At 35.0% G+C, this 24,624-nt stretch overlaps 1 protein-coding gene across 7 annotated transcripts; it reads left to right on the top strand.

Moving 5' to 3' along the window:
* Positions 1-1,066: 1,066 nt before the first annotated feature.
* On the top strand, positions 1,067-24,273 carry LOC125267383 (E3 ubiquitin-protein ligase DTX3L-like). Of its 7 annotated transcripts, none has more exons than XM_048188978.1 (15): positions 1,067-1,217; positions 1,832-1,900; positions 2,373-2,384; positions 4,593-4,661; positions 4,819-4,899; positions 6,594-6,647; positions 7,130-7,234; positions 7,698-7,802; positions 10,631-10,684; positions 11,457-11,624; positions 13,097-13,325; positions 15,090-15,241; positions 17,147-18,634; positions 22,520-22,737; positions 22,894-24,273. In XM_048188978.1, the coding sequence occupies exons 2-15, from the start codon at positions 1,859-1,861 to the stop codon at positions 22,961-22,963; spliced, it is 2,847 nt and encodes a 948-aa protein (XP_048044935.1). In that variant the 5' UTR covers positions 1,067-1,217; positions 1,832-1,858; the 3' UTR covers positions 22,964-24,273. The 7 variants fall into 7 exon arrangements, with proteins under 7 accessions (XP_048044935.1, XP_048044929.1, XP_048044923.1 ...); XM_048188972.1 differs by having other exon boundaries at positions 1,068-1,217; positions 1,815-1,900; XM_048188966.1 differs by having other exon boundaries at positions 1,072-1,217; positions 2,373-2,429.
* Positions 24,274-24,624: the final 351 nt, after the last annotated feature.

Below are 24,624 nucleotides of genomic sequence, written 5' to 3'. Positions count from 1 at the left end.
AGCCATACATAAATTTAGAAGAAAAAGAACCTCTAAATGCATTATACACTGCTGTCCAAAAGTTTGGAAACACCCTAGAAAAGTGGGGTTTTGGACAATATTAGCATGAATCCTTTTTAATTTGTGATAATTTTGCACTGATAAGGGACAACACAAACTACAAAAACATATTTTATTACATAAACAGTTTATACATAGAAAAAACGTATCCAGCATTAGCAGCTAACTGACCTAAACTGGGTTCTGATTGGTTCATTGTATTCTAAACTTAATTGGCAATCAATTGTTGAAGCTATTAAGGTGTGCTGACCCAAAAAATTTTTACAAACCTGGGCCAAGTTTAAACCAGTAACAGCATCACAGCTGGCAAAGGGGCATGTCTGACTTTGACATGTTTATATTGCCATTATTATGTAATCAAAATGAAAATTATTATTGCTGGTCTTCAATGATAATGTCAAGTTACTGTAATGTATTTGCACCAAAAAATGATAAGGATTTATACTGATATCGTCCAAAACCACACTTTGCCAGGGGTGTTTCCAAACCTTTGGAGGGCAGTGTATAATAACCTAACATTTTTGATAACATAGTAGGCTAATGAAATGAAATTGAGAGGTCACATGACACTTAAGTAAATATCAAACTTGTACAGTATGTCTGGAGATTTTTTTTATAATTATTATTATTGCAAGAATGCATTCTAACAGAGTTGTAATCCACACATAATTGAGATGTTCTGCTAATTTGGTTTTACCTTCTGGATATTTTCTCAGCTAAAGAGAATGAGGAAGAGAGTTATTGAAACTCAAAAGACTAAAAATAGTCACAAATGATTCTCAGATCCTCACCATCAATCAAGTCTTAACATACAGAATAAATTCCAGGTTATTGTTATTTTTCTTTGGACTGGGTGTTTATGAAATATCAGCAGCCTTCAAATGATAATAACCTCAATAATATAAGGATAACTTGTGTTAATGGTTCTTATGTTTTGTATATGTTATGTATAAATAAACGCACGGATGTTTAATATAGGCCATAGATACAATATGCTAGAGATGTAAAAATCGTCTTTTAAACAAACATTGTTATCATATGCTGCCTCATGTCCTCCAATAACTTTCGCTTTCGTTCTCTGAAGTGGAAAACCAGTCGGTCGGGTTGAGTCGTGCAGTACAGAGGTCGACAGCTCACACTTCACAGCTCTCTTCTCGGTAAGTACAAGATTAAAAGGTAGATTTGTGCTTTTATTTGCTCTTTAATGTGTCGATGTTACTGTCGAGCGACATACTGTACGTGAAACCCTGAACTGCGCTGTAAATATAAGAACCGTCATTATGAACATCGACAGCCCTGACGTCTTCAGACTAAAGTATAAAAAGCTTAATGTGAGCAGATATGTGTGAAGATGGACATTCATCTTCAAGACCTATCGAATTGTAACGAAATGTCTAAAAGTGTGTGTGTGTGTGTGTGTGTGTGTCTGAACACGAAAAGAAAATGAAAGTGAACTCATTTCTCTTTAATCGCTTCAGTCTTTAAGATAACATAAAACTACACAAACGATACTACACAAAATAAGCATTCGACATCAATGCTGGATTCATTTTAACATCTATACTTTTTTAAAGGTAGACTATCTGATGTTCGCCATATTTTATTTCCTCTATTGTTGTTGGTGTTCACTAAGATTTCAAACTACCGGTCTGTCTTATACATTTGAACTACAATTTGCAAAATTGTTTGGATTATTTACAGTTTGTTTGTGAATTACACTCATATTTATTTGGGTATTGATTATTTAATCAAAGCCCAAGTTTGGTTTCAGTTGCTGTTTGGAGATTCTCTCGCAGTCATGTCACAGGAACCAGAGCCAATGGAAACTGACTCTTTACCAGTGAGTAACAGAATAACTTTATTATTCATTTATGAATCACACATATGTTAATTTATCAACTAAGTAATTTTCAGTTATTTATTTTTTTTTCAAACAGCACTCTTAAAAATAAAGGTTCTTTATTGACATTGATGGTTGCATCCATGGAACCTTTCGATTGCACAAAAGCATCTTTATGGTGGAAAAAGGTTCATTAGATTATTAAAATGTTCTCATTAAGAAAACAATAGTTCTATTGTGGCATCACTGCAAAAACCCCTTTTAGAATCTTTATTTTTAAGAGTGAGGGGGAAACAATAGTAGTGTAAAAGACATTCAAAAGGCGTGAAACAATATCATCCATTCATGGACATATAGCATTTAAAATTATTTACAGTTAAGAAGTGGTGCATTAATATTGTAATATAGGTCTTTATTTATATGGTTCTCTTTCATTATTGCTCTAATGTAATTTTCTTCTGTATTGTCATAGACTGATGGGCAGGTGAGTAACCCTGATGATGTACCACAAACACCGGACACTTCACAGGTGATGTTGCTCGCTATTCAATTCAATTATAGTCTCTTTGCTGTGTGGATTGAGTGACTTTTTTATTTCTTTGATGAACCGTGGACTGTAGAATACAATACAATAAAGTAGTGTGTGGATGTTGTCTATTATCTATTACTGTGTGTGTGCACAATATGTAAACGGTGCAGTTTTACAATGTGGGAGAAAATGCATTAGGTCTTAAAATTAAGGCAGTCTAATAAGCTTTCCGGATGTCCCAAAGTGAAAACAACAAACAAACTGTGCTAATATATAAATTGTATTAATTAAAAGAAGTCTCGTCTGCTCACCAAGGCTACATTTATTTAATTAAAAATACAGTAAAAAACAGTAATATTGTGAAATATTATTACAATTTAAAATAACTGTTTTCTATTTGAATATATTTCACAAAGTAATTTATTCCTGTGATGCAAAGCTGAATTTTCAGCATCATTACTCCAGTCTTCAGTGTCACATGATCCTTCAGAAATCATTCTAATATGCTGATTTGCTGCTCAATAAACATTTATGATTATTTTCAATGTTGAAAACAGTTGTGTACTTTTTTTTTCAGGATTCCTTGATGAATAGAAAGTTCAAAAGAACAGCATTTATCTGAAATACAAAGCTTCTGTAGCATTATACACTACCGTTCAAAAGTTTGGGGTCAGTAAGAATTTTTATTTTTATTTTTTTGAAAAGAAATTAAAGAAATGAATACTTTTATTCAGCAAGGATGCATTAAATCAATCAAAAGTGGCAGTAAAGACATTTATAATGTTACAAAAGATTAGATTTCAGATAAACACTGTTCTTTTGATCTTTCTATTCATCAAATAATCCTGGAAAAAAATATTGTACACAAATATTTTGTACAATTGTACACATTAAATGTTTCTTGAGCAGCAGATCAGCATATTAGAATGATTTCTGAAGGATCATGTGACACTGAAGACTGGAGTAACGATGCTGAAAATTCAGCTTTGCCATCACAGGAATAAATTACTTTGTGAAATATATTCAAATAGAAAACAGTTATTTTAAATTGTAATAATATTTCACAATATTACTGTTTTTACTGTATTTTTAATTAAATAAATGTAGCCTTGGTGAGCAGACGAAACTTCTTTTAAAAACATTAAAAATCTTAGTGGTTCCAAACTTTTGGACTGTACTGTATATAGTCAAACAAAAAATATTCAGACATTTCATTTATGTAAGTGAGGATAGCAAAATAAAGTAAACTGTAACATTTATGCCCAAAAATTATTTATACAGTGGACGACCAGTAAAACAGATAAAAATATGGGACCAAAATTATTCAGACACTTGGACCTAACTGTGTTATCTGACATAATTAAGATTATATTATCTGACACAGTTTAAAGGTGCTAAAGAGGATGTTTTGTTTTATACATTTTTGCAATATTACTTGAAACTGTCTTTACTAACTGATAAAAGACTATTATTAGGTGTACTGAAAGGAATAATATTAATATACATCATCTTTGCACGAGGTAGGGCCTTAAAAACATCTTTAACTCTGAGATCTTGTCATATTTTATTACAATTTTTTAAACAATAAATTGTATTAATGAATGAAATGTATATATATATATATATATATATATATAACTATGTTACATTATTGTGTTATTGACATTTAGCAAAAAACAAGAAATGCTAATAGATAATTTCATCAGACATCTATACTGCAAAAAATGTTCAAGAGAATATTAGGAAGCTAAGATATGTCTTCTTTCTCTTCTACATAATTCTATGGCTGTTTTTATAACTTACGGCAAACTCTGCCGTGTAAAGATGCCCTTTGAATGGATGAGAACAAGACTCAAGATAAAAATAAGAAATAGATCATTTAATTCTTACAGCATATAAACTGTACAACACAGCAATGTAAACAACGTAAATAATGGAACAGCTACATCTGCCATATGTGGCAGTGACTCGTCCAACATGTCGGTTCAAAATGGCATTCTTGGTCACTTTCCTGGGTCAGTTGCTCTCATTAAATAAATCACAATATGATTATGATATCTGAGAATGTTTGCTAGTTTGTGAAATTTAATGAGAATAGATTACAATGGTTATTATTGATTGTATTCAAATTTAAAATATGGAACATTCTTCTTAATTCACCAGGCCTCATCATCGAATGATTCAACAAGCCTGCAAACTTCAACAATGCAGAGCAGTCAGCTTACTAGTCATGTGAGTACAAGACACAACTGAAATTTACACTTTATTACTTGTAACTCATTTCTTAGTAAATGTAAAATGAAATACATGAAAAAATTCTTGAAAAGAAAAATGACCTACTTATAGTTTACTGTAATCCCACAAACTGAGAAGATTCTCATTCTCTCAGGCTTCCACTGACAATGTAATCACTGCACAGCCTCCCAGCCTTAATGGACACGATTTTCTCAGAACTGGACATGATCATAAGGTAGATACTGATGTACATTTGCTCATTCAGTACATGAAGGTACTATTGAATTGCATCACGAGACAGAGCTAGAATTCAGTTGAGCTCGTTTATGAATACACTTTTGCTTTCTGTTATTTATGACTCTAATCATTAAGAAATACTTTCATTAATTGTCTGTGCTACAACACATTACTTAATCACATATATTATTTAAAGCTGCAGTCTGTAAGTTTTGCCTCTTTGTCGCCATCTCAGTTTGAAACCTGCAATTGCAGTTATTTGTGGAATTCTCATCTTTATGTGGGTTGACTCCTCAGTGTGGATTAATCTAATGTTTTGAGGAGAATGTGTGTCACTCACTTTGGAAGTGTACTTTGGTAACACAGATTGTTGTCTTGGAAGTATGACCAAAATAAGAATTATAACTGGAAAATGTTATCTGAAAAAGTAAATAACAAATCTGCCCATTTTTGTTCTGACAAAAATGCCAATGCCAATGGTGATTAAATAAACAGATGTGTCGTAATGACACACAGACGATCGGCGGGATGCTCAAATTTACCGCAAAAAACCACCAGTAACACTCGAATTATAAATCATTATTACAAGCTTACCATTGTGATTTGTTGCTAGTCACTTTTTTGGAAAAAAGAAAAACATCGCAAAGTTGGCAACACTGCAGGTAATCCAAAACATACACTGGAGAGACTGTAACACAGCTTCACAACAGCAAAGACAATAATGGACAACAACCAGAAACAATAAATACAAAGGAGATAACGAGGAAGGGCAGGTGACAATAATCAGTTACTATGGTAGCAAATGAGTAGCGGGAAACATAGGGAAACAAGGCAACAGGAACAAAAACACAGGAAACAAGGAAAGCAAACTGGAAAGTCCATGAAAACCAGCATGAATTGGCTTCTGTTAGTGATGGGAGAAACAAAGCTTTTCAAAACTCAAAATCAATTGAACCATCAATTGAAAAACACTCAAAACACTACTTTCTGGCAGCACCTGCTGGTCAAAAATGAAAACTCAATCCAAACATGCATAAAAGCACCTTTTACAAAGCAATTGCAAATGTATTCTTTAAAGTCAAATCAAATTACAAATCATCTTATACCATTAAATATGAAGTGTCTGTATAATAAGTGTTCTTTATTCATTTGTAGGGCTTGTTTTTCTGTTTTAAGGAGGGCTTGGCTACTCAGACAACTAAGAGACAATTAACTAATGCTCTTCCCTTTTTATTATACAAATGTGTCATTGCAAACGTCTACAAATGTATATAACTGATCTGAGATCAGTTAAAAAACATATAGACTAGTTCATGAGTTCACTGAGATTGCCCCTAATGGTGAACCATTGAAATTTCAGAATTTTTTATGACTTATAGAAGCCTGCTTATTGAAATCATGTAACTTTGGCAGTTTGATACATGCTCCGAATCACTGATTTGAAACAAGATTCACAAAGGTTTTGAAGCTCCATGAAGCAGCGTTTCGAAAGCACCCATCAGCTTCAGTGTCATTCACAGTTGTCAATTACTAGTGGGAGTGAAAACCATTCCACAAGACTGAATTTTATTTATCTTACAATATATATGCACATTATCTGTGTAATTCTGCAGGTTTCTCATCTTTTTTTCTGATTTGCTTGTACTCATAGCAAGAAATGATTAACTGTATTGAACATTCTTAATTCAACAGTTCACACTTTCATCAAACAGAGATGATGAGCAAAAGCAGGTTTATACTGGTCAAGTGAGTACCAGACACATACCGAAATATACAATCCATATTTTACTAAAATGTAGAGTTTATACTTTATTCTACATTCTTGTTTTAGATTATTTTTTTTCCAATTGATTGATGGAAAAAATTGTTTATTTGAAAATTGTTTATTTTGAAGTGCAAAACACACAACAACCTTTAAACACACATTTAAAACATAACATCTCAAAACATACTCATCTACTTAAAATCTCTTCATTTTGGCTCTAATAACTGGTGATTGTGGTAACCCAGCTTAGCTTGACGCTTGCAGTTTGAGACACACTCCTGACTGTATCTATTATTGATTGTGTCAAATAAATTAACCAGTCAATCAAAGTATTGCTTGAGCAATGGGAACTGGACATAAACTTCTTGTCCTGACACATTTCTTTGAAATATACAAATTGTGTTTTTCATTTAAACTGTATAATTAAAATAATGTGTTTCAAGATGTTTTTTCTGAATGTTAGGCCTCACATACAGGAGGCGCTACAGGTCAATACTCTAGATCAACTCAGGATGACACAATGCGCCAACGCTTCTCAAAGGAACGGCAATACTCACTGCCTGATGAGGTGCTGACTAAAGACTAGAGCTTGAGCTATAGATTTACTGAGGATCATAATCCTACTAGGATATCAATTTTATATTTATGTCACTTTCTGTGTGGAGTCTACATGTTCTCCATGTGTTTCATAGTTCACCTATTTCTAGTTTAGTTCTTCTTTATGATCCTCATCTTTTATCCCCAGTGATCCTCATCTGTATTCTTCCCTGCTCACACATAACAGTTAAACTCTTTGTTTGGTGTCATGGGCCACTGAAAGCATTTTGAATGATCAGGCCTAATAATAAGAAGAAATTAGAAATTAATTCATTAATTGGTTAATTAATAGAAAGCAGATTCTTTGAAACAAACAAAAGTAAAACATATATACAAACTATACAAGTTGTGTTTTTCATTTAAATGTATAATTAAAATTATATTTTGAAAGGTGTCTAATAAAAAATGTGTTGTTTTTTTTTTCTGAATGTTAGGACTCACTTACAGGAGGCGCTACAGGTCAAGATTCTAGATCAACTCAGGATGACACAATGCGCCGATGCTTCTCAATGGAACGGCAATACTCTCTGCCTGACAAGGTGCTGACTAAAGACTAGAGCTTGAGCTATAGATTTACTGAGGATCATAATTATGTCACTTTCTGTGTGGAGTTTACATGTTCTCCATATGTTTCATTCGGGATCACCCTGTTCCCCCCATAATCCAAAGACAAGTAGAACAGGTGAACTGGTGACACTAAACTGTATAGTGTGAGACTGTCAGATACAGGTGCTGGTCATATAATTAGAATATCATCAAAAAGTTGATTTATTTCACTAATTCCATTCAAAAAGTGAAACTTGTATATTATATTCATTCATTACACACAGACTGATATATTTCAAATGTTTATTTCTTTTAATTTTGATGATGATTATAACTGACAACTAAGGAAAATCCCAAATTCAATATCTCAGAAAATTAGAATATTACTTAAGACCAATACAAAGAAAGGATTTTTAGAAATCTTGGCCAACTGAAAAGTATGAACATGAAAAGTATGAGCATGTACAGCACTCAATACTTAGTTGGGGCTTCTTTTGCCTGAATTACTGCAGCAATGCGGCGTGGCATGGAGTTGATCAGTCTGTGGCACTGCTCAGGTGTTATGAGAGCCCAGGTTGCTCTGATTGTGGCCTTCAGCTCTTCTGCATTGTTGGGTCAGGCGAGTTTGCTGGCCAATTAAGAACAGGGATACCATGGTCCTTAAACCAGGTACTGGTAGCTTTGGCACTGTGTGCAGGTGCCAAGCCCTGTTGGAAAATGAAATCTGCATCTCCATAAAGTTGGTCAGCAGCAGGAAGCATGAAGCGTTGACCTTAGACCTCAGAAAACACAGTGGACCAACACCAGCAGATGACATGGCACCCCAAACCATCACTGACTGTGGAAACTTTACACTGGACCTCAAGCAACATGGATTGTGTGCCTCTCCTCTCTTCCTCCAGACTCTGGGACCCTGATTTCCAAAGGAAATGCAAAATTTACTTTCATCAGAGAACATAACTTTGGACCACTCAGCAGCAGTCCAGTCCTTTTTGTCTTTAGCCCAGGCGAGATGCTTCTGACGCTGTCTGTTGTTCAAGAGTGGCTTGACACAAGGAATGCGACAGCTGTGCGTAGTGGTTCTTGAAGCACTGACTCCAGCTGCAGTCCACTCTTTGTGAATCTCCCCCACATTTTTGAATGGGTTTTGTTTCACAATCCTCTCCAGGGTGCAGTTATCCCTATTGCTTGTACACTTTTTTCTACCACATCTTTTCCTTCCCTTCGCCTCTCTATTAATGTGCTTGGACACAGAGCTCTGTGAACAGCCAGCCTCTTTTGCAATGACCTTTTGAGTCTTGCCCTCCTTGTGCAAGGTGTCAGTGGTTGTCTTTTGGACAACTGTCAAGTCAGCAGTCTTCCCCATGATTGTGTAGCCTACAGAACTAGACTGAGAGACCATTGAAAGGCCTTTGCAGGTGTTTTGAGTTAATTAGCTGATTAGAGTGTAGCACCAGGTGTCTTCAATATTGAACCTTTTCACAATATTCTAATCTTCTGAGATACTGAATTTGGGATTTTCCTTAGTTGTTGGTTATAATCATCAAAATTAAAAGAAATAAACATTTGAAATATATCAGTCTGTGTGTAATGAATGAATATAATATACAAGTTTCAGTTTTTGAATGGAATTAGGGAAATAAATCAACTTTTTGATGATATTCTAATTATATGACCAGCATTTGTATATGTACAGGTTTATATTACAGTGTGGGGTCCAAATGGTCCCCACAAGGATAGTAAAACCTGAGATCACCTACATTGTTGGGACCAGCCAGCAGTCCTCATGGGGGAAATGGATTAATAAACATACTAAATTATGTTTTTTTGAAAATGTAAAAATGCAGAGGGGTAGGGTTAGTGTAGGGGGAGAGAATTTGGTTTGGAGAATGGTTGGAAGTATGGATAGATGGATGGATGCTGAAGCATACTGTACCAAATAAAATGAATTGCGTTATTAGAATACACATAGGCACCTGTTTATTATGTTATTATTTTACAAGCTTTTACAATTTGCAAAGATACATCAATGCAACCACTTTAACTAATAAAATAAAACAGAATTGTTTTTGAATAATATTAAATTATTATTATTATTGTTGTTGTTGTTGTTTTGCTCCCAGTCTTTATACTGGTGTTTTTCCAGTATTATTTAATTCACACCAGTTTAGAGTTCAGAATTTAACTCAGCAGGACATTCCCTCCCTCAGTATTTAAAGGGTTAGTTCACCAAAACATTAAATTTCTGTCATTAATTACTCACCCTCATGTCATTCCACACTCGTAAGACCTTCGTTCATCTTCAGAACAAAAATTAAGATATTTTTGATGAAATCCGAGAGCTATATGACTCGTCCATAGACAGCAATATAATCAACATTTTTAAGGTCCAGAAAGGTACTAAAGACATCATTAAAACAGTTCATGCGACTGCAGTGGTTCAACCTTAATGTTATGAAGAGACAAGAATACTTTTTGTGTGCAAAAACGAAACAAAAATAATGACTTTATTCAACAATTTCTTCTCTCCCATGTCAGTCTTCTACGCAGTTGACATAGTAAACGTTGCAGGCTTCTGTATTTACGTGATTGATTAAATAAATAATACATATAATTTAGTTTTGTTTACAAAGTAATTGTTCTTCAGTCACTGGAACAGTTCACTTCTCAATATAGATAAGTCAATACTGAATATTAATATACTGTATTTTGCTTTCAGTGTTGAACACAGTTGCAAATTACTGATGTGAATGAAAAAATTCCCAAAGGACTAATGATTGTATTGATATTAAAATATGGAATATTCTTCTTGTTTCATCAGTTCACAGTTTATTCAAGCAGTTATGATCAGAAAATACGGGGTCCTGATGATCAGGTGAGTATCACATACTGAAATATCGAGTTTATCACCTCTAATCCATATTTTAGTAAAATGTAGAGTTTATAGTTTAATTATTCTACATGCTTCTTTTAGAAATGTCGGGTGTAATACTAGTTTTCATCTGACCTTTGTCTAATTGATAGATTTTTTTAAAATCTCATCTCTTCTTTTTAATTTGAAATCAATTTGCTTTTAATAAGAAATCAAATACACAATATAACATTTTATGCGAATAACTGAATTACTTCTATGAAACCATTTTGGAAATTCTGCAAGAGAGCGCCCTCTGGCTTCCAGTATGAATGAAACATTTTTACACAAGAGTGAGCGCTCCATAATGTTTAGATCGCCTCATTATATTTAAGAATAAAATGACAGGTCATGCAAAAAGTGCATTCTCTGCCCTTGCACATGAAGGTAGCACAAGTCCAACCTTTTATGACTTTCCCTCGCTAACTTCCCTCAGTCTCGTTGACTCAGATGTGCGTCATTTCACGAGTGCCCACTACTGGCAGAACTCTTGCAATGTGTTTAAATGGAACGCTTTACTAAGTCAGTCCCGCGATTTATAAAGCATGTGCACAATTTAGTATATCAAGAGAATGAATGAGTAAATTGTGAGCAGGATTTACTTTTTTCCCTGCATGTCATATGCGGGGCTCTGTAGCTTTGAAATTTAACTATAAATAACATTTTTTTCATTTAAAATGTGTAATTAAAATAGTTTTAAATGGTGTTTCAAGATGGTGTATTTTCCAAATGTTAGGACTCGCATGTAGGAGGCACTGAAGGTCATGGCTCTAGATCACATCAGGATGACAAGCATCTAGACTTCACAAAGGATCGAGCACACAAATCAAACTCAAAGCCACCTCTGAATGACACGATGCCTCAAAACCTCGCAAAAGGACGGCAAAACTCACAGTCAGAAGAGGTATTGACTAAAGAGCTATAAATTTACTGAAGATCATTATCCAATCAGAATATCAATAATTTTCAATAATGTCACTTTTATATGATACTGTCTTGAATACCCCCTTATGATAACACTCCCTTATTATTATGAATGAATTATGTGGCATTAAAGTCTTCCTGGTAGAACCTATTCTAAAAGCTTTCATTTCCTGTACCTGTTTTCTTTTTTCTCATTTTCCCGCCACTAGTTAGTTTCCTCGGTTACTGATTGTTATGCACCTGTTTCAGTTTCTGTTGATTAACCTCCCTTATGTAAGGGGCCGTTTACATGACAACTAAAAATGGAAAACTTTTTATGTGTTTTGGCCATTCATTTACATGACAGTGGGATTTTGGGGGCCTGAAAATGCAAATTTTTTATCATCTCTGTGTAAACTACGAAAACGCAGATCTGTAAAAACATTGACGGCATGCACATGCATATTACATATTCAGTCTATAGGCATGCTCGTTTGGTGCGAGTGCTCTGTAGAAGAATGCGTATGTGCGCAAGCACTTAGTCTTTCATTACAAAGTCACATCACCAACTACTGGCTTTGAATGCATAATACAGCGTTTTTAGTCATTTTCAAGGATCTGCGTAAACGGATCTTTTTAATAACATCTGTACAAAGACAAACCTGTTTTTAGTACATCGTTGTCATCTAAATGTTCCCTAAGCCTTCAGCTGGGTATTCCAGAAAGCAGGTTATGTGACATACCTGGGTATGTTTAAGAGTAAGTAAGCTAAAAACGGAGGTAACTTTCAAGTAACCATAGCAACTTACTCTCTGAACATAACCTGATAGATACTCAGGTGTGAATTATATGATTAATATAGTTATATTAATGTAACCAAATTTGTTATATAGTTATATATATATATATAATATGAAATGTGTATATAACTATATGGATCTTCTTTTTTCCAAAACAAAAGAAGAACGGAGTAGAATGGCATGCTTTTTCTTAGCGTCTGTTTCCATTGTGAATCATTGATTCTTCGCTCTGTTGAGAATGTCTTGTGTGTTAACCGTGAACATACTCCTGGTTGGCTGAACCTACTCAAAGATACATTTTTGGAACCTGCATACCTCGAGTAAGCAAGGGTTGGGTTAATCAACCGAGAGGTCAGGGTATATGTGACGGATTTATTAAAGACTGTTTTGTTTCTTGGATTCTCCTGCATCATGTGATCATTTGATGCAGGCACCAGGATGCAGGAGCTCAGATTTTTCTTTATTATTGTAGTCATTTGTCAAAAATGAAAATTATGGGATAAACAGTATAAAATATGGAAACATTTAGTACTAATGCTGTGGTGTAGTTTATGGTCTACAATTGCTACTTTTCTACTTAAAAAAATCTATAAACTACACGGATATGAAAGTTTTTTTCACATAGAAATTCTGACATGTGATTCTGCTTTCATAATTATTTTCCCTATAACAGGACACTGATGCATCCGGTGTTGAAATGCCACAACCTTCAGCACCACAGGATACTGCTACATTTATAATCAAAGTGGACTGGAGAGAACCATTTCCAGACAGATGGAGAGCAACATTAGAGAAAGCCCTTCAGAGCTGTTTGTCCAGCTTGGAAGGAAAACCATCTGTCCTCAGCCTTGAACTCATGGATGATCAGTCCTGTGCAGAGGTGGAGATAACTCCATCAAGAGGTGATATGATTTATGATAATTCACTTTAATACATTTTTAAATTAAATCTTGTGGATGCTACAGTAGTATCTGAATTAACTAAAATATATATTATTTTTGCCATCCCCAATGGATATGAATTTCTTTCTGCAGATAAACACAAACAAAAATTTTTAGGGTAGTCCATCTCTGTGAGTCCATATAATGCCATTGAATGGCTGCCGCTCAGTTGATGCTTGAAAAACAGAAAAAAATGTATTGTTAATCCATACAACACCAGAGGATGAATCAATATGGATTATTGTCACGATCTCTGCATGTGTTTTTTCAAGTGTCAACTGAGTGGCAGCTATTCCATGGCATTATATGGACTCACAGAGATGGATTATTTTCCTAAAAATCTCTGTTTGTGTTTATCTGAAGTAACAAAGTCATATACTTCGGGGATGGCATGAAGATGAGTGAATTAAAAGAGAATATTAATTTTTGAACAATTAAAAAACTATCCCTTTAATAGAGTAGGGCAAATACCAGTGTTGGGGGTAACATGTTACTGCTAACAATCATTAAAATTATTAATTACTTTTTAGATGTAATGAGTAAGTAATGGAAGTGTTACATTTTGAAGATACAGTTTCATCCATAGTCTGATTCTGCCAGTTTTATTTTGCTTTAATGAGTATGAAATATTTTCATTATTACACACTGCAACTAACAACTGCACACAACAAAATTCACACATATTCAAACTGATCTGTAAGCTCACAGTACAGTACATTGTTCATTGCATAATATTTTTTAAAACCTTAAAACACTTTTACCCCAGACAGTGCAAAAAAAAAAAAAAAAAAAAAAATTAAAAAGTTTTGCCATGTTTTTTCTGATGTAATGAACGTTCGGTAGCTCAACTACTGCAGCACTCCACTTGCGTCTGAGTCCTGTGAAACTTGATATGAGTTCACAGTGTTGTAGAAGCTTAGCTATAATGGTGTGGGTATCTGAGATTGACTGGTTCACGTCTAAAATAGCTTATATTTTGGATTTTCCGGAATTGTATCTGTGAATGAAGAAACCTCAATTCAAACCACAGGCATTTCCAAATCATTAATTTCCAAAGCATCTTCCACAGACCTTTCACATCTAAAAGTGTTGGGATTGGGAATCTGAAGAAAACACACCCTTGTGATGGAATAGGCTTAGTTGGATTCTAACATTGAAGAAGCCCATGAGATACAGTGTGAAAAATAAGCCGCTTTTTCATCGTAGGGCCAAACCATTCTCATTGTTTAACCGTTCTATTCCATGCCATGGTTTCATTTTCCACTGTGGTTCTGATAACAGATCTCCTGGGAATGTAATACAAATGTGCCAGTCATTGCCTTGGTAATGTGTTATGGAGGATGTTTAGGTCACAAGCCAGGTAACAAACAAGTGACCAATCCTGAGTGTCAACGTCACTACACACATTCTACAAGCCAACCGTGCTGAGAATTCCCAGCCAAGAACAGTTTGTAATTAAAACAAAATCGTTTCTTCCTGTTGATGTACATCTGGTGACTGATTTATTTTATTTTATTTTATTTTATTTTAAATAAACTGCACTTGGCTTCATCCCAGATAACAGTGGTTATATCAGTGGTTCTCATCTCCCTTGTGAACTACTGGTCTATAAGTTACAGTAACATTTCCTGACACTGGCAATTGCATTTCAATTTCAGTGAATTATTAGTATTATTTCATATTGTTTTAGAGCTTTGCATTAAAATGTACTCACTTTTTCTGCAGCTTTAGAAGTGTTAAAAAAGCACACTTCTATATCTTTGAAGTTTAAAGACAAGGATAAGTCTGTGGCTGCACAGATTTGTCCTTATGAAGCACGTTTTGTGACTGCTCTACAAAAGTCCAGGCTAAAGGATAATGGAGCTCCGTCACCAAAGGTACCATGTTTATTTTGTGTTCAATCATCCCATCAGTTATTCATCTGTTTTTGGAGGTTTTGATCACTGAGACAAGAAAGCATGTGTATAACCAAAGAAAACTGCCTGACCTACTACAATACACCAGGGGCCTCATTTATAAAATGTTGTGTAGAAACCGCCCTAAATTTGATCTTATGATAATTTCTCAGATGTGCGTACATGTGATTCATAGAATGAACGTACACATAAAAAGCGAGAATACTCCTCTCTTTCAGATGTGAAATTTATAAATCGCAAATGATCTTGAACGTGCGCGCAGCTAAATAGTTTCAGTTCTCTCCATGTTGTAAATGACACCTAATTAATGTCATTTACATTTAAAAGATCACCAGTCATCATCCAAATCCTTTAATTTAGAATGGCAAGCTTCAGGAATAGCTTAGATTTCCAAAAACCTGCTGTGATCTGACAAGGAAAAGTGGGTACGTCTGCTCAGATCCTGACATGGATCTATTTAAGAAATTAGTCGTTTATTTAAGAAATTAGTCGACTAATCACGCATTTATATTATAAGCCATAAATCATAATAGCAAGCCTTCAATTGCCTATATATAGTACATAGCCTAATCAGCGCTCAAACACACACATAAAGCTTGCCACAGCACACCGGAAAACATAATGATTATGAGTGTGTAGTGAAAAAAAACAGAAGGCGACTGTCTAAACATTTTAATAATTTATTGATTATGTTTTCTGTGTTTTCGGCTGCAGAACAATGCTGACTCATCTCCGCAGTAGTGGATGCGCCTGTATGCATGTTTCATACTACATAATCTGAGAATAGTTATTTTCCACTTGAATTGCTTAGTTTAAAAGTAGACATTTCAAGCTTTCTATGGATAAATTTCTTGTGTCTGTGAGGGAAGCATACGCTGAGTTCATTTTGTGCTCAAATTCACATAGACCGAGACAGCAGAAAGCACATCCTGACTGTTGTCTTTATTATACAAAAGCACAACGTTTTGCTGTTATTGTGAGTTTACAGAAATAAAAGTGGACCCTTTACATTACTCCTATCTGTATAACTAAAATGACGGAGTATTTTAAGTTTAATGCAAGTGATCGCACCGGCGCCTCCATGTCATGCAGTAAGCACGCTCTCCACACAAACACTTGGATATGCCCCAAATAATAGCGTACATTTATCTAGGACTAGGCTAACAGCAAACAGACTTGAAGTTGCTACTACTTACATGTTTCAAGTGAAGCCATATTTGAGGTTGATAAATGATGAACGATAGGCGAATGTTTGGATTTCATGCTGTTAACAATCTCTCCCTCATGGACTGTGTGACTTTGCCACTTCCTGTGGAGATTTTTTTTTCTGCGACTAACCGACTAATAAAATCTTGCTCGACCATGCCTCTTCTAGTCAACAGTTAGTCAACTTTTAGGGGGCAGCCCTAGTTTTTATAAATATGAGCATTGGCAGGGATTTAAGCATACTCTCTAAGATCAAATCTGTGCATACACACGCTTTATAAATGAAGCCTCACATCTCGCTCTGGAGGGCCAATGCCCTGCAGAGTTTAGCTCAAACTCACCTACTTATGATTTTCTAGTGATCACCAAGACCTTGATTAGCTTGCTCAGGTGTGTTTGATCCGGGTTGGAGCTAAACTCTGCAGGGCATTGGCCCTTTAGGGCAAGATTTGAGGAACCCTGCAATACACATTATACTAGTCAACTGTTAAACTACAGTATTTCTGTTCAGACTCTTAGTTCACTAGTTGTAGTAGTAGTAGATGTAATAATAATAATAAAACTCAATGACTTGTAGCAATAATTTGGTTTTATAATTTTTTTTTTTCATTTCACTGTGGGTTCAAAATCCTTAAATCAAATCCCATCATATGTTTTTAGACTGCAGCATCAGAAGACACTAATAATGTTGAGGATGTTGCTGCATCTAATAGAGCTCCAAATGAAGCTGAGGCCACTAACACTGCTGGAATTACACATGAGACACCAGCTGTATTCCCTCTCCCTCTCTCTCTGTCCTGGTACATGCAACACACTTTTGGAAAGGAGCTGAAGCAAATTGAGCAACAGTACGGAGTCAAAATTTGTGCAGAAGTGTCAGTCTCAGTCAATTCTACTGAGAGATCAAGGCCTGATTCTGTGTCTAAAGCCTCTGCAGACTTTCAGACTCTTGTTCAGGGATGTGTGGATAGTTTTAGTGATGCTGCCATTAATCATAATCACATGGATTCAGATGGTGTGAAGCTGGCCCTTCGTCACATCCAGTCAGAGGAGTCAAGGATGATGTTCACCATGTCTGCCAGTAACTGCATGTTCTTTGGACCGAAGAAATTTACAGATGTAATTAAAAGAGGAGTAGAAGAAACAAGAGTGGAAAGCCAATTCAATGACAAGTCAAGTCAAATGGATGTAGACAACAACTTTTCTCCACAAATCAGGGCTTCATTGGACATGGACATAAGGGATCTTCCTACTCATCTTGAGATGGACAAGGTTTATTGGGATCTGATGAAACTTTCCTATGAGAATCAATTATCACAGCTTGAAACAAAGTATGGAGTGACATTTAATGCAGAAAAACAGCAGAAAAATGTAACCATTAAAGTTCAAGCTCGATCCAATGGAGTTCAACGTATTAATCTTGAAAGGCATGCCATCAGAGCTTTAACACAACTCTACCAGAAACTCGCATCAGCCGCTGTCACCTGTGAACTCAAAAACCCTAAAGACAAAACTCTTGTGGCATCAGCAGTAGAAAAGCTTCAGCAGGAGCATCATTGTGTTGTTGTTGCAGCAGATGTATTGAGTCGCTGGAGACTCGTTGGACTGCCAGAGCACCTCGGTCCTGCCATTGCTGAAATTGAGAAGATTCTCAAGATGAGTGTGTTTGATGACAAGATGAAGAAATCGATTGGTTACTCAGGGGACATTCCTCACGCAAGAGGAATCAAATGGAATCAGACGCCTAATTATGGATCAGGAGCAGTGGGAGGATCAGTGCAGGATGAGGGAGTGAATCTTAGAAGACAAAGTGAAGCAGATACTGGATTCAATGAAGATTCAAAACACAGTTCTGGACATGAGAGTAAAGATGCTCATGCTGAAGAGGAGAAATGTGCTATTTGTATGGACAGCTTCACCGACAAGAAAAAACTGAAATGCGGACATGAATTCTGTCGGGAATGTATAAGAATGTCAGAGAAGAGTCTGGGATCCATCTGTCCTGTGTGTAAGGAAGTGTATGGGATATTGGAGGGAAACCAACCGTATGGAACAATGAAGGTAACACAGAGCAGTTGGAGTCTCCCTGGATATTCACATTGTGGAACTATTGAAATCACCTACAGCATTCCTAGTGGTTATCAAACGGTAAGAATATGTAAAACTGAATTGTGACTGGCTTGTGAATAATAATAATTAAAATAATAATAATAAATATCACAATATACAAAATCAGAGCACTTTGCAGAATGTCAGACAACTGTGTTGGGTCATTCTACAGAAACGTCCACTTTTCTGTCCCTTGACTTTACAGAAATATTACACTCGAAATACACTTTAGGATTAAAATTTTTTTATATTTTAATATGAAACAATATGTTATTTGAACAATTAAACCTTCTTGAGCCATCAATGTGGCAATATTTGTTTTTTAATTAATTTTTAATTAAAAATTCCAAACACCACAGAAGTGCTCGTCCCCACAGTCATGTACAGAGGGAAAATGCTTTATTTTGAGCTCACAAACAGGTTTTTATACCATTTCAAATACAATAATGTATACATAACTATCAAATATATAATGTAAATGACATAAAAAAAACAAATGGCAAATAAGTGAAGTTCACAACGTAATTTGGGGAGGAGTGAACCCATCTAATCTTTCAATTAGAGAAATTCAAACATAATCTCAAGAGGAGGGAACCCTAATCTTTCAATTACGTCCAGAGCATATAAGCAGCCACTTACCCTGCTCTGGCATCAGTTGTTTCGATATCCCACCACCTCCCCAACTCCACCACATAAATTAGGCATCTCATCTATCGTACTCCTCTTCCAGGCACTAGTAGTCCCTGGGGGGGGGGTATATCCAAGCTCGAGTTGAAGCTGCTTCCTCGAGCTCCTCCACAGCGGACAGCAAGCCAAATTCGTTTAACCTTATTAGCTTAAAGATTTTATGAGGAAACGAACTCGTGAAATATTATAAAATATTTAATGAATGTAGTGGTCCCCTGGTGTTGTGTCACTGGTGTTACCTTTAACAAAAATCTCTTATTTTGAAATAAAAAAATCACACTGATGACATCACTTGACTTCCTTCTTCCTATTTCTTGAAGATCAATGAAGAAAGGCCAATGGAGAGTCCACTGTCTCTTTTCAGTTATCAGAAATTTTAATTTGAAAATCATAATTTCATATGAAGCTTTTAGTTGAAGTCACTGGTGTGACCTACTTTACTTTGTTAGGAAATTTTAAAACTAGAATACAAATGGATTAAACTACTTAATTTAGTAAATATATCATGATTGACAACATGTGGATTGATACCTTGCAGCAGCCATTTTGTAAAATGCATTTTTCATGAAAATTGTCACTGGTGTTACCCGTTTATAGATAAACTTTATTTAAAGCTATTCATTTAGTTATTTTCATAAAATAGCACTAAGATTACGTGATTCTAACTTTTCTTTCTCATTGTATCCTCCTTTGGTCAGATATGGCTAAATTGAGTGCAGCTGAGAAGCAGCGACTTTACAGACAGTGTATTTTACAGACATTTTTTAAATGTTGTTTATGATATTTTACTGACTGCTTTCACTAAGTGTCAATGATAGTCTTTGATTGTATACCAAATGTAAAATTTAGTCTCATCTACTTAATTATAGTTGAAGAATAAGGATCTTTGGTCTTATGTATACGTCACTGGTGTTACTGTTTTTTGTCTGTCACATTAAATAAAATGCATCATATGTGACAGGATAATAATTTAACATTCATTGAATTCTGCTACACTCAAGAATTAAGATTTAAAGGATTGCATCATTACTTGTTTATAACTGTTTTTCAAATATTTTCATTGTTATAGCAAATACATGGTTGCACAATTGAATTATCATCATTCAATCACATTTTAACTAACCTGATTAAAATAAAAAAAAAAACACAATCTCCTTATCTTTTGCATTATCATTATTATTCTGTAACTCTGACTGCATGTGCTGAAAAAATTGAGAAATAATATTTCATAAAAATGCTTAAAAATGCCAGAGAAGTATGGTAACACCAGTGACAAAAAAACGGGTACATGCAGTCTTTAAATAAATGCACAAAAAAAAAAAAAAAACATTTAATTGAATCATTAGGCTGTCATTTATGTGTACTCATAAAGTCAAAGTGTAATATAATAATGTGGTCTAAGTTTAAATGTTAGAAAAAGAAATACATTTTAAGACATTTTGTCATACCAAAAGTGAACGTTTCTGTAGAATGACCCTGTGCTCACAATAAATCATTCCTCTAGGCTGGAAGACATGGGCTCCATAACACCAGCTCTTTTGTAGAGCAGGGGTGTCCATTCTTGTTCCTGAAGGCCCACTGTCTTGCAGAGTTTAACTCCAACCCTAATTAATCTGTTAGCGTTCCACTGTGCCACCCGTGGTACACATAGTACCTTGCAAAAGAGACCAAAACCATACTCCAAATGGTTCAAGAACAGCATGCAAATTACTTCGGGTATGCCTTTTTAGATGCTTTAGGCAAATTTTACAGGAATGCTAAGAGGTTAAACACACCTGAACCAGATAATCAAGATCTTCAGGATTACTAGAAAATTCCATGTGTGAATGTGTTAGAGCAGGTTGGAGCTAAACTCTGCAGGACAGCGACCCTTCAGGAGCAGGATTGCTGTTGAGCAAGCACATGAACTGCAGAAAAACAATGAAAACACAAAAGCACTGTAGGGGATTTTACAGTTAATGACCTAAGGATCACATGATGAATGAAGACCAGGAGTTAGAGTTAAAAAATAAATAAATAAATAAATAAATTAAAGAAAATTTTACTGAAGTGAACAGTTTTCAGTTTCATCAGCAGAAGTCAGCTTCAGAACTCACAAGGAGTTTGTGTGACACTCTGTTGCACATTCACAAAACCACAGCAATTATACTTTACACAGGTCACTAAGCTGCGTCATTACTTCAGGTTGAATGATTCTGATTGGTTAAGAAATAGATAAACTTTAAGAAATAGATAAAATTTCCACATATGGACTGATTCCAAGCGTATCTCCATTGATTATCCGGATGAAACAATTATCCTGGTTTAGGCAGTGAATGACCAAGGTCATGTATCAGCAGTTCTAGACTCTTTTGTCTAAAATATAAACAGATTAGCCCTGTCCAAATACCCACACTTGCGATCTTGGCCACTTGAGAGCTCATGCACACGACAGGAAGTAAGTGCGCAAGACTGTCCCATGTAAAAATGCAGTGCCCTAAATGCACACTAAACCCACACTATCCTGAATAAGCATATCCCATCATGCATTATGTTCGGGAACTCACATGCCCCGAAATCGTGAGATGACTGTAAGTTAAATTAATTATGTATTACATATAATTTGGTAGTAAAATATAAAGTGTTGCACATTTTATTGATGCAAAGATGGGAAGGCTGTGTGTATTTTGTACATCATTTGCAACTGCTTTTTATCACTTAAAGAAGCACCACAATTTTAATATTGTGTCTTCTGTTAGTTACATAGCGACCACTGAACAGACATTTAGAAGTGTATTTTAAAATGCAAAGTACTGAAAATAATTATAAAAAAAAAAAAAAAAAAAAATCTCTGTAAACACTTGCATTTTTTTGCAAGACTATAAGTGTGCCCCATCGGGTAATCAAAAGTTCTACACACACTTGCGGTCTTCATGCCCACTGGAACACTTGAGCCAAATACAGGAAATATGTCATGTAAGTAGGCAAGTGGTCAAGTGCGAAGACCGCAAGTGTGGGTAATTGGACAAGGCTTTACAAGTGTGTTAGAGTGGGTGGAGTAAACTTGCAGACAGGGCCCTCCAGGAGCAGGATTGATGTCTGAGGAAGCAAGAATGCAGAAAAACAATTAAAACACACAATGGAAACTTCTCATTAGCTTATTTATAACCAGAATCCTCCCTGATCTGACCTCCTTGTAGATCCTTTTCTGTTTTTACATAATGTCACAGTAATAAATCTTTTTAAAATAATTTTTAGGAGAAGCATCCAAACCCAGGAAAATATTATAATGGAACAAATCGTCAAGCGTACTTGCCAGACAATCGTGAAGGAAATGAAGTGCTCACACTGCTGCAGAGGGCTTTTCAACAGAAACTGATCTTTACTGTCGGGAAATCAACAACTTCCGGCATGGATAATGTGGTCACCTGGAATGATATTCATCATAAGACCAGTAGATCTGGTGGACCTCAAAGGTATGAGTTCATGTAAACTCTGCTTTCAGTTGTCTGTCATGTTCTGCAAAACCACTAATCAAACATTTCATATTTATTTGGGTTTCATGTAAAAACAGCGGTTTATTTGAATTTGTGTGTATTTACATATATTTCTTATTTTATTTCTGTCCACAGTTACGGCTATCCAGACCCTGACTACCTGAAGAGAGTGAAAGATGAGTTAAAGGCCAAAGGCATTGAATGAGGATTTGATTTGTATGTTCTCAAATGAACATCTAAGCCTAATATTTACAAATAAACCATTTAATGATTGTTAGATTTTATTATACATATTTTATAAATAATGCTTACATTCACAAGTATTCAGACCCTTGAGCAGTTTACTAAAAACAATCTATATATTGAACTTTTTGTGTGTGAAACTCCATTCTTGATAGTTTTACTCTCAAAAATAATTATTTTAAACTGATATTGGTTTTAACAAATTAAAAACCTGGAAAGCAACACTGACATGGCTCAACCAAAAGGTGAATATCCCACCCAGTCATATACTACCCAGCAGCCCAGTCAAGGTCCTGATCAGAGTCCTGTTGACAATATGTGGTGCTGTTTTAAAAGTGTAGTTGACTACAACCAACCTGAAAGTCCTCGAACAAATCTGTTGAGATATATAAATTACTCCGTCATTGTGCAATGCTGATAGATACTTGCCAAAACATCTTAAAGATTTTAGTATCGCAAAAGGGGGCTAGAAATAATATTAATTTGAAGGGTTTAAATACTTATGCAAGTAGAATATTTCAGTTTTTCATTTTCTTTTGAATATCTACTCAGAAACACCTAATATTGGCTTTACTTAGAGCAGATGAATATGCAATAAAAATTATTGGTAAAATGTGTATGTCAATTTATAATAAAATAACATTTTCAGTGGGTCTAAATAATTTTCCCATGCACTTTATACATGTATGTATGCTTTTAATTATTTTAAGGTGATGGGCTTTCATGATGTTTAATTGTAATAAGATGTTTTAGCCTCGAGTTTTCTTATGATTTTCATGCTGAACAGTCAAGTAAGTGTATAAAGTACATTTGAAGGCACCTGTGTTTTTGTCATGATCATGTGTAGTGCTTTTTTAAACATGGGACTATTGAAAGCCTTATATTAATGTGATTACAATTAGTAAATTCATAAATTATAAATAGTACAAATCAGTGAAGATTTGATTAATGTAATAAGTTGGTTCAGCTTGATGTTTCATCTTGTCTTTTGTAAGCTGCCTCTGAAATGTCATATTGCTTTTCCTTTTAAAATGTTTGCTTTTTCCCAGTAAATCTCTCCATATTTTAGCTCTTGATTTCAGAAAGAAAAAGACAATCTCAGATCACATTCTAATGATGCATCTTGATTTTTGTTCAGTCGTGATGAAAATGTCAACTTTTATAGAACAAATTATTTCTAGTTCTAACTTTTGGATTTTTTTTTTTGTAAGACATATTGTAAACATATTGTCACAAATAAAAAACAATCATAATTTTCATATAAGTTCACAAGTTTTTGTTACAGTTTGTTTCTCTTCTAGGGTTGAAAATTAAAAGGGTGGTTGATTATGATTTCACTTTTTTAACTTTAGTTCACAAGTTCGTTTCCTCATAAATTCTTTAAGCTAATAAGGTTAAGCGTATTTGGCTTGCTGTCCGCTGTGGAGGGGCTCGAGGAAGCAGCTTCAACTCAAGCTTGGATATACCCCCCAGGGACTACTAGTGCATGGAAGAGGAGTACGATAGATGAGATGCTTAATTTATGTGGTGGAGTCGGGGAGGTGGAGGGATATCGAAACAACTGATGCCAGAGCGGGGTGAGTGGCTGCTTATATGCTCTGGATGTAATTGAAAGATTAGGGT

The sequence above is a fragment of the Megalobrama amblycephala genome, linkage group LG1, assembly GCF_018812025.1.
Source record: "Megalobrama amblycephala isolate DHTTF-2021 linkage group LG1, ASM1881202v1, whole genome shotgun sequence".
Lineage (NCBI taxonomy): Eukaryota > Metazoa > Chordata > Actinopteri > Cypriniformes > Xenocyprididae > Megalobrama > Megalobrama amblycephala.
Note: the sequence above shows the minus strand (reverse complement) of the source record. Positions and strands in the feature narration are given on the sequence as shown.

Coding starts and splice junctions, on each gene's coding strand:
- LOC125267383 (XM_048188966.1), top strand. CDS start 1,859: ATGTCACAGGAACCAGAGCCAATGGAAACTGACTCTTTACCA. Junction 18,635..22,519: donor TTCCTAGTGGTTATCAAACG/GTAAGAATATGT, acceptor AATAATTTTTAG/GAGAAGCATCCAAACCCAGG. Junction 22,738..22,893: donor AGATCTGGTGGACCTCAAAG/GTATGAGTTCAT, acceptor TTCTGTCCACAG/TTACGGCTATCCAGACCCTG.